Source organism: Neodiprion pinetum, chromosome 2 (genome assembly GCF_021155775.2).
Source record: "Neodiprion pinetum isolate iyNeoPine1 chromosome 2, iyNeoPine1.2, whole genome shotgun sequence".
NCBI classification, from domain to species: Eukaryota; Metazoa; Arthropoda; class Insecta; order Hymenoptera; family Diprionidae; genus Neodiprion; species Neodiprion pinetum.
In genome coordinates this window covers 11331933-11346711 of record NC_060233.1, presented here as the reverse complement: position 1 = coordinate 11346711, position 14779 = coordinate 11331933, and the positions used below count along the sequence as shown (strand labels likewise).

At 35.4% G+C, this 14779-nt stretch overlaps 1 protein-coding gene across 5 annotated transcripts; it reads right to left on the bottom strand.

Annotated features, from left to right (window-relative positions):
* Positions 1–850: 850 nt before the first annotated feature.
* Positions 851–14184, bottom strand: LOC124212210 (nucleolar protein dao-5-like). 5 transcript variants are annotated; one of them, XM_046612080.2, is made up of 15 exons: positions 14003–14184; positions 13796–13923; positions 11483–11566; positions 10712–10786; positions 10125–10185; positions 9408–9492; positions 9167–9313; positions 8664–8885; positions 8183–8376; positions 7284–7708; positions 6651–7133; positions 5366–6193; positions 3718–4089; positions 2328–2372; positions 851–2174 (listed from the first exon to the last, which is right to left on the bottom strand). In XM_046612080.2, exons 2-15 carry the CDS (start codon positions 13916–13918, stop codon positions 2100–2102), a joined length of 3219 nt encoding a protein of 1072 aa, XP_046468036.1. In that variant the 5' UTR covers positions 13919–13923; positions 14003–14184; the 3' UTR covers positions 851–2099. The 5 variants fall into 5 exon arrangements, with proteins under 5 accessions (XP_046468036.1, XP_046468037.1, XP_068989789.1 ...); XM_046612081.2 differs by having other exon boundaries at positions 3718–4071; positions 13796–14184; XM_069133688.1 differs by lacking the exons at positions 13796–13923; positions 14003–14184 and adding an exon at positions 13274–13323.
* Between the last annotated feature and the right edge of the window lie 595 nt (positions 14185–14779).

Sequence of the window (14779 nt, the reverse complement as noted above, 5' to 3'; positions counted from 1 at the left end):
ATGGCATTTGTCCTCAACTCACATCTGACAAAAATTTTTTGGGGTTATATACGTCACATCGAACTATTCTCCATTATGATTGGTTGCCCTGGCAATTGTTGCACGTGCGCATTAAATTTTAGCAGTCGTTAGGAATTCACCCTGTGTATATACGTGGGTCGACTTTTTTTTTTTACGGAAGATTGATTGTTTCAACAGTCTTGAAATTCGATCAACTGTCGATTTTTTTTCTCCCTTCTAATACTTCGAGAGTTAAGAATTGAAGGTATTGGTTTTTTTTTTGCAGGCTCAATAAGACAGACATCAGACAGATTCGATACATTTTTCAAATCATTTCTACGTCGAAACAGAATTTGAGTCTGAAATTTCAACAATCAAAATGTTTATTACATAGAAAATACGTCATTTTCTCTGTTGCGGTTTCTTTTTTTCTTTTTTTTCTCCTTTACATCAGGTACTTCAGAATTCGATCTTTTTTGCGTCTGAAATTACTTAAAAAAAAAAAAAAAAGTGCGGAGAAGATCATATAATTTAAAATTATGATTATTGCAAGCATCCAATGTTGACTCGTTGTGAATATATTATACATATGGAAAAATTTCTGCATCAGATGTTTTGTTTTGAAATTGCGGTCAATTAGCCGAGTAAAAAAATAGTATCGAACGGAAGTTGAGAAGAATTAAAAAAAAGAAAAAAAAAAACCTTTACGACACAACGGCTCGCAATTATTCAATCAATTATTCAACGTTAGAAAAGTTACGAGGTTTCACATGTAGGTGATTAGTTTGCCACGGGACGAGGATGTAAGTTTAAAATGATGAAACATATTACGTTTTACATTGCTTTTAATGATATTATTCATGATACTTAGGATAATATACAGATTAAATACAATAAATCAACGGATTATTAAAGCTATTGTATTCAATTGAAACACGAAGAGTTATGTTCGCTTTGCAAATACGATTCGTCTTCTTCATTCCGGTTCCAGCTGCCGGTAGTAAAGATTAAAACTCAGAATTAAACAGAATTTTATCTTTCACGCTACGTATCAATTCAATAGACGAGGTGTAAGTGATTAATCAGCTGGTGAAAAATAGTTTGTACAAGTTGTGAATTGCCGTGAATGTTGGAAATCAATCGAACTCCTAAGGTAGGAGGTCAGAGAAACTAGAGAACTGAAAACTCTGAAGCTAGAGAGTTTGAACTTTCAAATCTGGAGCATTCAATTCCCGACTATACTAGAAGCAAAAGTTCACTCTTCGGATGTAAAGTCAAACCGTTTAGCTCACGGCTATTTTACGCTTGGGTTTGTTTTTTTTTTTTTTTTCAATTCACCTTGAATTTACAGCAGCTGACAACAATCCGATGATACGCGTGAAATTTGTGTATAAATTAAATGTTGTCTTGAAATTTAATTTAGTTCCTCGTCGTATAAAGAATAATTAGTCCACATTTAATTTTGTTACACAGTTAACGCGTACCATCAGCACACATTATTTCACACACATGTGACACACTATTCCATGTGATTATACAGTTCATAGGTAAAGATACGACATAAACAATTTTTGCTTCTTACACACTACAACCAAGTGTAATCAAAGATAGGCACTTGGGTGAATTACAAATGATTACAATATTATTTTGCAATATTTCGAATAACATCAGACACATAAATTATATAAATGCGTATAAAAAGAGACATTTTTTTAAACATGAAATCAATATTTTTCAATGTATTTTAATTATTCCAACAATTTTAAAGAGTGTTGAAATAATTATAATAATAATAGGAAATTAAATGTATCGATTATTCGTCAACTCTGATAACGTATTTTTGTCAAATTTTTGCAATTTTTCATCTTTTGCCGTTTTTTTTTTTTCCTCTAGTATAAATAACACGTTAAACCGTCTTCGATGTTGGCAAAATATTGCTTACAAGTTACGTTTGTTCCGGGTAATTGAAAATTAAATGCCGACACGGTGATTCGGCCGATAAAATAATTGAAGACGGGTACAAATTATAATACATATTAGTGAAACATATGCTATGCACTGTTGTATTGTTATTGTTACTGTCACCTTATATCGTTTGTCTAGTCATCGCTAGGAGAATAATCTGGCAGTACTTGGCTTTGTAGCGGAGGATGAACATCAGTAACGCTATAAATCTGAAAAATAACAAAGCAAATTGTGATGTTAGAATTTTATCACCACGGTTCTTATCATCCAAGTGATTTTATCGTTTCGCTAAATCGTCATTACGGCGTATATTTGTTTACAGTGTTTTTTGTATAAGTATTAGGGCACAATATTATGCTTACCGGCTGTGTAACATGCTGATAATATTGACCGGCATTTTCACCAATCTGGAAGATAAATTTTTTATTTACATTCAATGCATCGATTTGATAACAAAAGTATAGATTTATTTGAGAGAATGGAAAATCGAGCGGTTTTTCATTTTCAAAAATTTATGAAAGTATTGGCAAATCAAGAATTCCTCATGAAAAATAACAATGCAAACTGGATGATTTCCAAACGAAATGTAGCCCACCGAAAACGTGACGTTAATGTCTGAATATCAATTGCGGCCCACCCGGTATATGAAAAGCCTAGCCAGACTTGGAAAAGCTGCAAATGGTGCCATCTTTCAGAGCTTGAAGCAACTCGCTCTAACCATCCTACGGTATGAAGAATAAAGAGACTATGAGATTATTCCATCGTCATATGGAAGCAGGAACAAACTAATAAACAATAGACATTGAAATTGGAAAAATTTGGATATTAATGAAATTTTGACGCATTTTATGTGCAATAAGATTTGAAAATCACCTACATTTTGGACTTCTAGATTATAGGATTGGCGAGGGATAAGTAAGTTGATTTTTACATCTAATTTTTATCTTGAAAACTTTGGTAACTCCATTAGATGAAAATTAGACGTGACCGAATCTAGTTTTTAAGTAAAAAGTTTGACATTTCCAAATGTAATCGTTTCGGATTGTGTTAAGGAAACTGTTTTTGAAGTGAAAACTTCTTCAGCACGGGAGTGATTGGAAACTCGATGAAACGAAATGAAACTACTATCGATGTAACGAAAACTTGACTTCTTTTTTTTATTTTTTCCAAGTTTATTACTTGAGATTCTCTCCGTATAATAGACAGCAGCTGTTCGAAGTTTACTTAAAAATCAAGCGCCCAATTTACCACGAAAGAAATATAGAATGGTTCGTTTGCTGAATGGAAATTGAAATATTTCTGTAAATCATAGTAAAAAAAATTCCAATCAAATAACAGAAATGAAGCTTTTTCTTTAAGGACGTTACAGTCGGGTAAAAAATATATGTGGAATCAAAAAACATAGAAAAATGAAATATTGAACGGGGTAAGTAAAGTTGACAAAGTTGAATCCGACCGAAGAAAGACTCTTTGATCCAGATAAAAACGTTTCAACATTGAGTCTCAATTGCAAAGGTCGTACTAAGTAAAATAATGAGATTTCTATGACGTGATTAAAATAACGATGGGTTTATAACGTAGTTGAATCTCCAGTATTTGAATATTCTCTCTTTCATTACGAGAACTTTTACATTGAAACGTAACTAGATTAGCTTCGGTGACACTATTCAAAGCTCCGCTTAATCGCTTGTTGATTTTCAATAATTTTTTCACCCGACTGTACGCCCCAAATATTATTAATTAAAGGCGTACCTGACTGTTGAAGAAAGCGGCGTGAGCATATCCGGAATCAATAAGCAATTGATAGTTATAATTCCGAAGTTCTTCGAACATTGGGCTAAAGTTCTGCGGGTATGGAAGATTTTCAAGAACGGCTGATCTGTACAGCGGATTGATGATCGTGTTATGGGAAATCGACTCGGTTTGCTCGAACGGAACAACGAAATTGAACCTTCTCTCAAAGCATTCCTCCGAGTAGCTTCGCGGAGGTATATTCAAAATTGCAGGAGGCGGCGGCCAGTGATAAGTAACTCCAGAATTTGGCGGCGCGAGGTTCGGCGGCTGCATTAGGCTAGTAGAAATGTTATGGAATTCGCTTCTCGGCAACTGGAACATTTGTGACCGCTGTTCGCGAATGAAATCATTTCAGATTACTAAAATTACGAATTGACGGGGTTTCCGAAACACTGATCATTACAATAACGTTACCAGCTCCAGCCTCGTAAATTATTTGCAGAGAATTTCGAACATTTTCATGAATTTACTCAGAATATAACAAATGTCTGACTGTTTTTTTTTTTTTGGACACAACTTACCAATTCTAATAACCTCGGGAAATTTTGTAAAAATATATAAACTTTTTGCCCGAAAATAATTTTCAACAAGTATAATATAGAAGAAATCTTGTGGTTTTTCCGGGAAACGTATGATAAGTATTTGAAATTCTAGATTCGTTGATAACATTTTTTACAGGTAAATGCGGAAACACCGAAATTCGGATTTTTTTTTTTTTAGATTCCTTGCACAAAATGGAGTTCTGAAATAATACGAGACTCGTATAGAAATTTAGATGATATTCACAGAAATGGTTGGAAATTTAAAATCTCGGAATTATTCAGGTTTTAAAATAGTTGTTGGCCAAAAATCGATACTTCTTATCAATCTTATTACTAAATAGTCGAATATTCAGTATTTGTCAATTTGTTATGTGCGTGAGATCTCTTCAAATTTGTAGTAACGAGAAATACCAAAATTATAAACAAAAGTTTATAGATATCAATCAACTACAAAATTTTCGAAAATATAGTAGTTTCGTTCGACTTTACCCTACGGATTTTTCCTTTCCGTTAGTAAATTCAATATTGCGATTTGTTTGTCACAAAAATGTTGCGAAATTGAAAATTTAACCTCGCGTGTGAACGCAATGAAAAAAAAGGGTATCGGTGAATTTGTAAAAAGTAATCTTCCGAATAAAATGAGTAATCGTAGAGCGAAATAAAACGAATCTACTAAATTTTTAACCATAACGAACCGAATCGAAACGAAGTATCGATATCTAGTTACAATAAGCTTTTGTATATAATTCCAGTATTTCTTTAATTTATAGTCTTAAAAAGAGCTTCGACGACTGTCTTATGATAAAGTTAACGATCGGTATAAATTTTTTGCCAGCCGTTATATCATTAACAAAAGATGAAGTCCCTAAAGAACAACACGATTATTAAAAACTCTCACTGGAATTGCTTGGTAACACCTCGGTAATTGTTAAAAAAAACTTCAAATATTCCGACAAATATTGTACCAAATATTTTTCAGAACTCTCCTCGAAACAACTAATATGTATAGTTCTACCGAATCGTTAAGATAAATTGTGAAAAATTTATTACAACATTTTTCTTACCACGTTTTGCTCGTGCATACGGTGCAGCAGCTCGACTTGTTCACTGGCTCCGAGGACCTGAAATTGGTGCACTTGATGCGGTTCATTTTGGGGCGCAATATGCGGCAACTCGTCAGAATTTCTAGTTGACTCGGAGTCGCTGCGTTTCAGGAAAACCGGAAACCTTTCGTAGTCCCGATCCTGACCGGAAATTCCGTTTGTCTGAAAATTTTCCATATGATAATTGTAAGGTGGAATTGTATGGTATACATTCGGTTCCGAAAAATCGCAGCCGGTTCTCGATTGGTATTCATTCAGTTCGTAAAGCGCGTTTACGACAGCGGGTGTCGGCACGACTTCCGGTTCTTCGTGGCTTATGGTGATTCCCCCGAAATCTTGACCGATTTCAGCCTCGCTCGAAGGCCTGTGCCAAACCCTCTCTTGCTGTGATCTTCGGAGAATCACCGGCATGTGACGCGCTGATCTTTCCGGAAAATCCTCCGCCGTCTCGACTTCCTGTCTCTCCATATTCTGGACCTCCACGTCATGCAGAAACCGTTGTAATATCGCCTTGCGAATCTCCGGGACTTGCGGCAGTCGCGGATCCAAATTTTCTTTAGCAAACTGAGAATTTTCGTCACTATCGCAGTTCACGGTCAAGGAATCAGCGACTGTCTCAACTTTTATGGGTATCTGAAATCCGAACTCCGGTCTCTCGGCCTCTTCGCCGAAACAGCGCTTTTCTGCGTTTGATTCCGACGCTTTCGAGATCGCCGGTTGTTCTTCTTGGCTGTTCACTTCTTGCAGATATCGCTTCACGAATATTTTCTTGGTACTCGGGCTTGAACCCTGGAAGAAATTATTATTCTCAGAATTTAGTCAGACCGTTAATTTCCGATAGTTGCGTAATTTTGTATGAAAAGCATCTTATCAATTCTTAGAACTTCCAGAGGAATTTCTTTACAAGTATCTTAATTTCTCACCAGAAAATCCATTTCAGTCAATTGATGTCAAGACTTTGATATTTGTTGATTGAATTTCTGGACAATTTTGAAAATTTTAATTTCATTGAAAATATACTTCAACTGATACGTCGATTCGGATTTGTTCAGCAGCATATCATAAAAATTTATTTCTTCCGTTTCGATACTGTCTGTACGATAAAAACTCAAAGTTCGTCTCAGACTTTCAACAGAAAATGTCTCGAAATTCTCAAAAATATTTTGCAATCCTTCCGCAAAAATTGTGTCAGAATTATCGGAACTCATTCGGGTCTTGGTATAAAATTTCCGTAATTTTTTCATACCAGAGTAGCAGCGGCAGTTTCTTTGCTCGAACATCGACGCTCCTGATTCTCCTCGAGTGTTTCCGTGAAAGGATTCGGCCTGTCCTGATTATTAACCTCCCGCAGGTAGCGCATCATCAACTTTTTACGCGCTGATGGAAATTTCGGCAGCGTCGAACTCGACGCGCTGCTCAAATTGTTCTTTGACGGTCCAGCTACGTTATCAAAGTTTTGACGAGTATCCGGACAGTTGACAGTTGACGAATTTGCTGCTTTCGTTACGGTCTGGAGGCATCGAGGCTTGACTTCCGATTTAACAGTGGAAGTAACTTCGTCTTCTGATTTTCGCGGCGGAAAAGAACCTGAATTGTTCGTCTCTTGCAGATATCTCTGCAGAATTTTCTTACGGAGTGACGGAGCTTGGGTCAACTGGTTTTCTTTCTCGTTGAGAAATTTGCTTCGTTCTTCGCCGGGTGTTGTAGACGTCGGTCTTTCAACGATACCCTAGCAAACAAGAAAAATAAATATTGTTAGTTATTTTATTCAGAAATTTTATAGTACGATATTTTTCAATGGTAATGGTAAAGAAATGACTACAATTTTCGAATTCTTTTTCGAATGCTCCTCACTTATATTTTTACAAATTTTCTTCACCTCTTTTGGAAATTGTTGCTGGACTTTTTCACAACTTGTGTCGGTGGTCCCCGAACACTCGGTTATTTCCGATTTTAAAGTGGCACCGACACTGTCGTAATTCACCCTCAGTGAGTTTGTTTCCCATTCCGCAATTATGCTTGTCTCCGATGAAGTGGAGGCGTTTTGATGATTATCCCCGTTCGGTTCCGTCTTGACAGTGATCGTAGGGGCCTCAAGTTTTATGGCCTGATGTTCAATATCGATTTTAAAATTGGAAGTCGACGGTTGTTCCATTTCTTCGAGAGGCGTCTGGCGACGAGAATTTTTGCTGTTTTTGATATTCGCCTTCGAAACTTTCGTCGGATGCTTTTGAACCAGCGTCTTTTGCTGTCGGCAAACGGAGTACAAGTTACCTAGAGACTTTTTGATTTTTTTCGCTGGATCTGAAAAATGAATTTTCACAAAATATTACCCGCAAGTTTTTTTTTGTGAGACATTTTTATAGGCACTGTAAATTAGTGTAGGAAAAAAAATTTGCGAGAGGAATGCGGAAAAAATTGCATTCAATATAATTAAACTTTTCTGTTATTTTGCGACGGAAATTTGTGATTTTTTTTTTTCACAGAATTTCAATTGTTAAAAGTGATAATTCTCAAACGTTATAATTCTCAGAAACTTTATACTATTATAATACACATTTTTAACATTCTGAGACGACAAATTTTCAAAATCTTTAACATTTTGTCATTTTAAATATTGAAACGCTCTTTGCGTTTTTACCATAACCAAAATATTGACCAGTTTTTATTGAAAAATGTTAAAACGATGCGTAAAAAAATCTCGCGTTCGTGACCAAGTTTTTTTCAATCGAAATTTGGATTGAATTTTCGAAACGTTTCAAAGAAAATCCAACTCACCGACATGCGGCGTTTGCTTAAGACAATTGTTGAAGCTTTCGTCAGAAACAACTGCGCAAAGTTTCTTGTACTTGGCGGTAATCATTTTTTTTCCAACTTTGCCGCAATTAAAATTTAATTTCCGATTAGCAGGTTTTGACTTTGGCTCTCCGGGTTCCTTTTTAACTTTAGCCTTGCCAAGAGTCGGAGAAAATCTAGAATCAGAATATTCAATAAGCGCTAGATCTCGAATTTCAGTCGATGTCCATGTTAAAAGTTTTATTTTAAAAATTTTTTGCAATATTTTCATGAATCTATTCAGAATGTAAATTTTCAATATCTTCTCAGTTTTTCTGGAATATATCGGACAAAGTCCAATGATTTTCAAAAGTTTCGGCTTCACTATATATTTCTGAATAATCTCTGACAAAAGTAATAGCAAATTTTCGGGGATTTTGTTTTTCTACCAATCGCAATTAATTCAGTTGTAAAATATGATTACCGCAAGTCTTCAACGCATGGAAAGTGAATTGGATGATCCGAATCGTCGTTTTCATCTTGAAACAGGCTTCTCTTACACTTTTTTCCAGCCGAATTGTTCCTCTTGTTATCAGTTTTGAACTGCAACTGCCTCGCAATAGTTTTTGCATCATGTATTTCCGCTTTAGATATTTTCCTGATATTTCCATCCTGCTGGATGGGGACTTGCAACCTTCTTTTGCCACTGAAATTTCATTTGGTGTTATATTTGTACAAATAAAAAATGTGTCGTCAGATAATTTTGAACGTTTCTTCACAGTCATCTGCATGAATCGTTACAATTGTAATCCGAATCGGTTTATTAGACTGATTTAAATTGGCTTGATGCATTTCAGAATTTTATGGCAAGTTTGAAACTCGTTGATTTTCGATAACAAATTTTGCCGATAAGTCTAGAATTTTTATCAACAATTCTTGTGAAAAAAAAAACATAAATATATTTTCTACGTAATGTGGATCACTTACTTAGGTTTTTTACTAGCGACGACTGGCGCAGGTTTTGTTTCTAAAACATTATCATCGGACTGATTTTCCGGTGAATCCGACTCATCTTTCTCAACAGTTTCCGGAAATTTTTGTTGGAGTTTATTTGCAGCTTGGCTTTTCAGCCTCCTGTATTACGTTAAAAACGTGTAAATAAATTGCGTAATTCGCTTGTGGCGATGCTAGAAACACAATGGCGATAAGAAAAAACGGATAAACTCACTTTGATCTCCGTAGCCCATCGTGCAAAATCTTCTGAAGATCACCTTCGATGCGCGCTTTATCTGATTCGGTGAAAGCAAGATTCTCTGCATGAGAAATTCGAATTATTAACACTGACGGTTGAAATAAATTCACTCTCGTTAATGAAAGAATCTGAAGTTTGCCAAAAACTTGAACAACCGAACAATTTTACAGAGGTTAAAAAAAAAAAAAAAAGCATCGAGTGCAGAATTTTTGGAAAGAAAAAATTGGACGAGAATAAAAACTTTACGCTTTCCTTTCCGCCCATGAATATTAACGATTTTCGCTCTCTTACGTAAGTTATTAGTTTTTTTTTTTTACAAAGATGATACGTTCGTTATCTTTGAAGGCAATACTATCGTTATTATTATACGTGAACAGATGGTAAGTTATTGTATATTTGGCGAGCGCAAAGTAGGCGTGTAATATCTACAGGGATTTTTTAATAGCGACGGGTCGTAACTTTCGGTCCCTTCGAGTGGACGCGGAGGATGAATAAAAAGGAAGGAAAACAGGAAAGAAGGAAGAAAAGAGAAAAAAAAAAATAAAAAAAGAAGAAAATGAAAAAGAAAAGACAGAGGAAACGACCCCACATTCGGATAAATATTTTCAGAGGCATGGCAGGAAAAGCTGATTCATCTCATATATAGCTACCAACTCTGCAGCTGGCGAAAAGATATTCATATGTTATTCATACCCCTTTTTATTTCAGCACCTTTCGATCCGTTTGCAAAAATACCGACTTCCGGGTTTCTTAACTGCAGCACCAGCATCGTGTCCAGGTGTTCGGAAATGTAAAGAGAAAGTCAATTTGTTGTGATTAGTTATAAGGAAAGAAGGTTTCATCGCCTGGAAATAATTTTTATTTTTACAAAATGTCACAGGTTTCTACGAATTTCATGAGAATCCTAATTAATATACATATATAAATAATAAAGTGCCTCAAAAACTGTACAAGCATCTCAATTTCTGTACGAAAAGTATTTCAATAGAAAATTAAGAAAATTAAAGAAAGAAACCGAGTTTTTTTTTTTTTTTTATTGAAACTAATCCTTCGGAAATTATCAGAATAATACAAATTTTACCGAAAATAATACACATTTTACTCCGCAAGCGTTGAATATTATTCAGAAATTTCTTTAGCCAAAGTTCCCAATCAACCCTGAAATCATTCAGCATTTTTTTTGTGTCTATTTAGATAAAAATTTGTCAATCATTTTCGAGTATCTCGAATTATTTCAGGTTACAACACGCATCGAATTTATAGAGTTATCGATCAATTACCGGTAGAAGTCTGTGACACATCTTCTTCTTTCCGGTCCTTCTTCCAGCGCTGTCCAATCCTTGAATTTCGTTGTCCTGGAACGTTTTAATCAATCTTATAATCCCGATGTATAAAGAGATGGATTCTAAATTTCTAGGCGGTATAATAAGCTGACATTTCGTCTCCTGATTATCAAAGCTCAACTCGATCACCGCTCTTCTCAAATCCGTGTTACGCGTTCGATTTTTTTTTTTTCCTTTCATTTTACGACACGAATAGAATAGAATCGATAACTTCACGCAATTATCGACTCAAAATACGTATATAAGCCTAGTTCAAATTCGTTAAAATGTGAACGAATCGAGTAGTTCTTTTTCGTTAATTTGTGTACAGTGAAATTGATAAATTCGGCAATTTTTTTCATCCTAATAATAATGACGATAATTCAATATTCAGTGAGTAAATATTACCAAGTTATTGTAATAAAACGTTAATAAATTTTCACTACTTTCTTTCATTAATATAAATACGGTAGCGCTCAAAGGTATTTTGATAATATGAAATTCGTTATTACTTTGATCAATCGTTTCTCTTACTTTTCTTTGTTATGAATTTATTTTCGAGTAATCGATAGTTAATTCTTAACAATTATGTAGAACATCGAATTTGTTTCAACGAATAATATTATCGGTTTTTTTAGTTTATTCTTGCATGAAATTAACTCAATTACTATCTTTGTCAAAATACTTTTAAGCGCTGCTGTTTAATTTTTAAGAACAAAATGATCTTACGATTGCTTGTCTCCGCTCGGCGAATTTGTTGAGAACCTTTGTGAATGTTGAAGTGTGAGCTTTTGGTGGAGCGGATTCGTCACGCTATCAAAGTGAAGCAAAATTTTTTGATTCAATATCGCGTAGTTGTTAAATCGTCAATTGGGTGGGTACGTAGTATGTAAATTAAGCGATTCCATGTCAGAAAAATCCGAAATGTTGGGAGTAATAATAACTATAAATACGTAGAAAGTGAAGTTTCTTTTATTTTATAAACGCAAGTGTGAATCAGCCAAATTTTTAGTAGCGTGGTTGCATTTTTTATAAATCGCTTCTACGGTCGAAATTTAAAATTTTCCAAAAATTTAAGAAACACCATTTTCTTTCGCATTCCGTTGCGTGAGGAGATATTAACAGATCCGTAAATTCGTCTGTATTTAGGCAACTGTCGCCGCAGGGTTGTCCGATCCAAGTTTATTTAGAGTCGATGTTGGACGATTTTTTTATGGCTCCAACGACACTTCTGACCGTGAAATATGACGACTGCGAAGAAATTTTACCACAATTTTGTTCTCGGTTTTTGTAGATTATTAATCCATCGATCATCCGAATATTAATTGAAAAATGTTCAGTGAAAAGTGACGCGATTTTATATTTTGGGACGGTAAATTATTGAGCTGACTATAAAAAAGCCCTCACTTCTTTTTTGAAAATGTCAAATTGAAATTTTTTGTGCGGGGGTGACGAAACAAGGTGGAAAAAAACAATTTTTGAATTTTGGAATGACTGCGAAGGAACTTTGCTTGGAAAATATGAATTTATTCTGTATAGTTTATATAGCTAGTACGGTTTTCTGAATTTCTGATTAGTGTAACGTGGATTGGCGGTTATTTGTGCTTAAAATTTATTTGGTTATATACATTGCGTCAATGGCAACTCTTCAAGTTTCATCCTGGTGGAGAAACAGCTGTAAGTATAGGTATAATCATACCGTTTTAGTTTCAGATTAATCGTTCGATCCTTCCTTAAGGATGATATCAAAAAGGAAGAATTTGGAAACAGAGGTTTAACATCGATAACAGAATTAATTTCTGATAAGTTTTATAAGAATTATTCCTCTAGTACAGAAAAAAACGTGAATTTCGATGAAAATGGTTTGGTAATTGATTAGCTGAGACGACCGGTTAAAAGTTTCGAAGACTTCTGTTAAGAATAAATGTGCCAGACTGGCTAAATCGAAAGGCAAGAAAACAGAAAACACAGTTTCAAAACTCTCCGGTAATGTCATTTGTGCCAACGCTAGTGAGCACAAAGAAAACAAAATGATTAAATTCTCCTGTTTCGAATTCAGTGCAATATTTTTGGTCTATTTTGTTCACGATATAAATCTTTAGAGACCACCGGGACCACAGAAATTGACGAAAAGTTATTTCCGTGGTGAATAAGCATAAATTTATGTCAGTACGCTACATCAAATGTTATTCGGTATAAACATATTATAATTTAAGATTTCTCGAATGTTTTTAGTTCCTACTTTTTCGGGATCTAATTCTTCAGGAATCCAACATGGTCGTAAAAAACATGGTTTGGGATTTCTTTGAAACGGTTTCTACTTCTTTCCTAACTTTTTATTCGCGCGCCAATTCATTCTTGATGCCAATTTCGTAAGGCTTATTCAATTCATCAAGTAACGGCTCGTTTTTTTGACAGATGAATTTTTCACAAATTATCTTGAATGGATTTTTAACAATTTGAATATATTTGAAATGAAGCATTAGTTTGTAACATGCAGTTTGCATTGGTTGTACATACGTCGGTTTTTTGGTCAATTTAACAGGTCACCAGAAATCTGTCTACATACGATTTGTAAATGATTCATCTACGGACAAAATGAGCTAAGATTCATCGAAATTGGATAACCAGTAAGGTGTTTTTCATGAAAAAATTTAGAATAGTGTGTGTGTAAAACGATACTGACAGTTGCGCCCCTCTCTCGATACAAATCCCTTGTATTTTAGTGTCTCTTGTTAATGAGAGGACACGTCGACACAATTTGATTAATCTCAATACCGTACCAAATACAAATATCCAAAGAAAGTCTGGTTTCACGAAAAAATAAAGCCGACCAATGCATTCCCGTAATTGAACTACCAGCTATTTCAAGAATACACTTCCCGGCACTATTAACGCATGAGTAAAAAGTTTTTAGCTTATTTTATCCAGTATTGTATAAGTGACGTATAAACATGGAGCAATGGTGAAAAAAAGTGAGACTTTACTCGGTCGGTAACGACGGAATCTAGCATTCTCTTAAGACAAGTATGTAGTACTAACCAGTATTTTATTTGCGACTAAAACGTCTCGCCGAAGCTGATCGAGCTCCTGCTTGCATTTCTTGGTCCTCGTCCTATTCGTCGCTTTGCTGTTTTCGTCGTGGTTTTTCATCGCGTTCTCCATCGTCACTATAGGTGGCGTCAATCACACAAGTCACTGTTTAGCAAACTTTGGTAGAAAGCAAGTATCTCGCACTTCTTATCATACCTATTGCGAAGCTCTACGTAGCGGCGGGAGATGCCAACTCTGAGGATTTGTATACAAAATGGATGAATCACTTGAATTGTTTTATATATCACACTCGGGTGAGAATCAACAACGAGTTCCCTTCGTTTCCTGATTTTCTTCCAAGGAGCCCTGATCGCACTCCAAATCTGACCACCGTCGAAGTTTGACCTTCGACGTGTAAATCGAGACTGAATTGTAACAGCAAGTACTTACTCGGTTTACCCGTCCGCTTCCCTCCCACCCTTCATTTATGATGCATATTTATGGTTTGTAATTACTGGGCGTACTTACAGACTGTCGCCTCCCAAGTCGGGGCATTATTTTTGTTTACTTCCGCAGGTTCGTAGCGCCGTTCGTCAGTCTACTGCTAATTTGCTTCGTGTGTCAAGAACGATCGCCGTGGCTGGCCGATTGTCTTTTGCTTGCCGCGCACTTCAGTGCGGACTTGTATGGATGCTGCCATTTTGATTCCGGACTTTGGCCGATTTCTGAAGGCGTTTATATCTGTTGAATATGCTACATACTCTGAAAAATTATGAAACATCACCGAGCAACCCTGAAACATCCTGGGATAGAGACTGTTGGACAATTTTCAGGGATACTTGAGAAATATATGAAGAAATCAGACACGAATTGATTCAGTTAATATCAGGGATTTCTTCACCTGAGAGATTGTTGAAGCTCTGTCTTCTTACTGACAAATTATCGGTAGGTTCCGGGGAAGGTGGCGATGTTTATAAGTAATAAATATACTTT

Bases quoted from the DNA above. Each gene is read 5' to 3' on its own strand.
- LOC124212210 (XM_046612080.2), bottom strand. From the start codon at position 13,918: ATGGAGAACGCGATGAAAAACCACGACGAAAACAGCAAAGCGACGAAT. The intron at 10,186-10,711 runs GTAATTGATCGA...CTGGTGCTGCAG, and splicing joins TGTGTCACAGACTTCTACCG to TTAAGAAACCCGGAAGTCGG. The intron at 8,377-8,663 runs GTAATCATATTT...TTCTGATTCTAG, and splicing joins CCATGCGTTGAAGACTTGCG to ATTTTCTCCGACTCTTGGCA.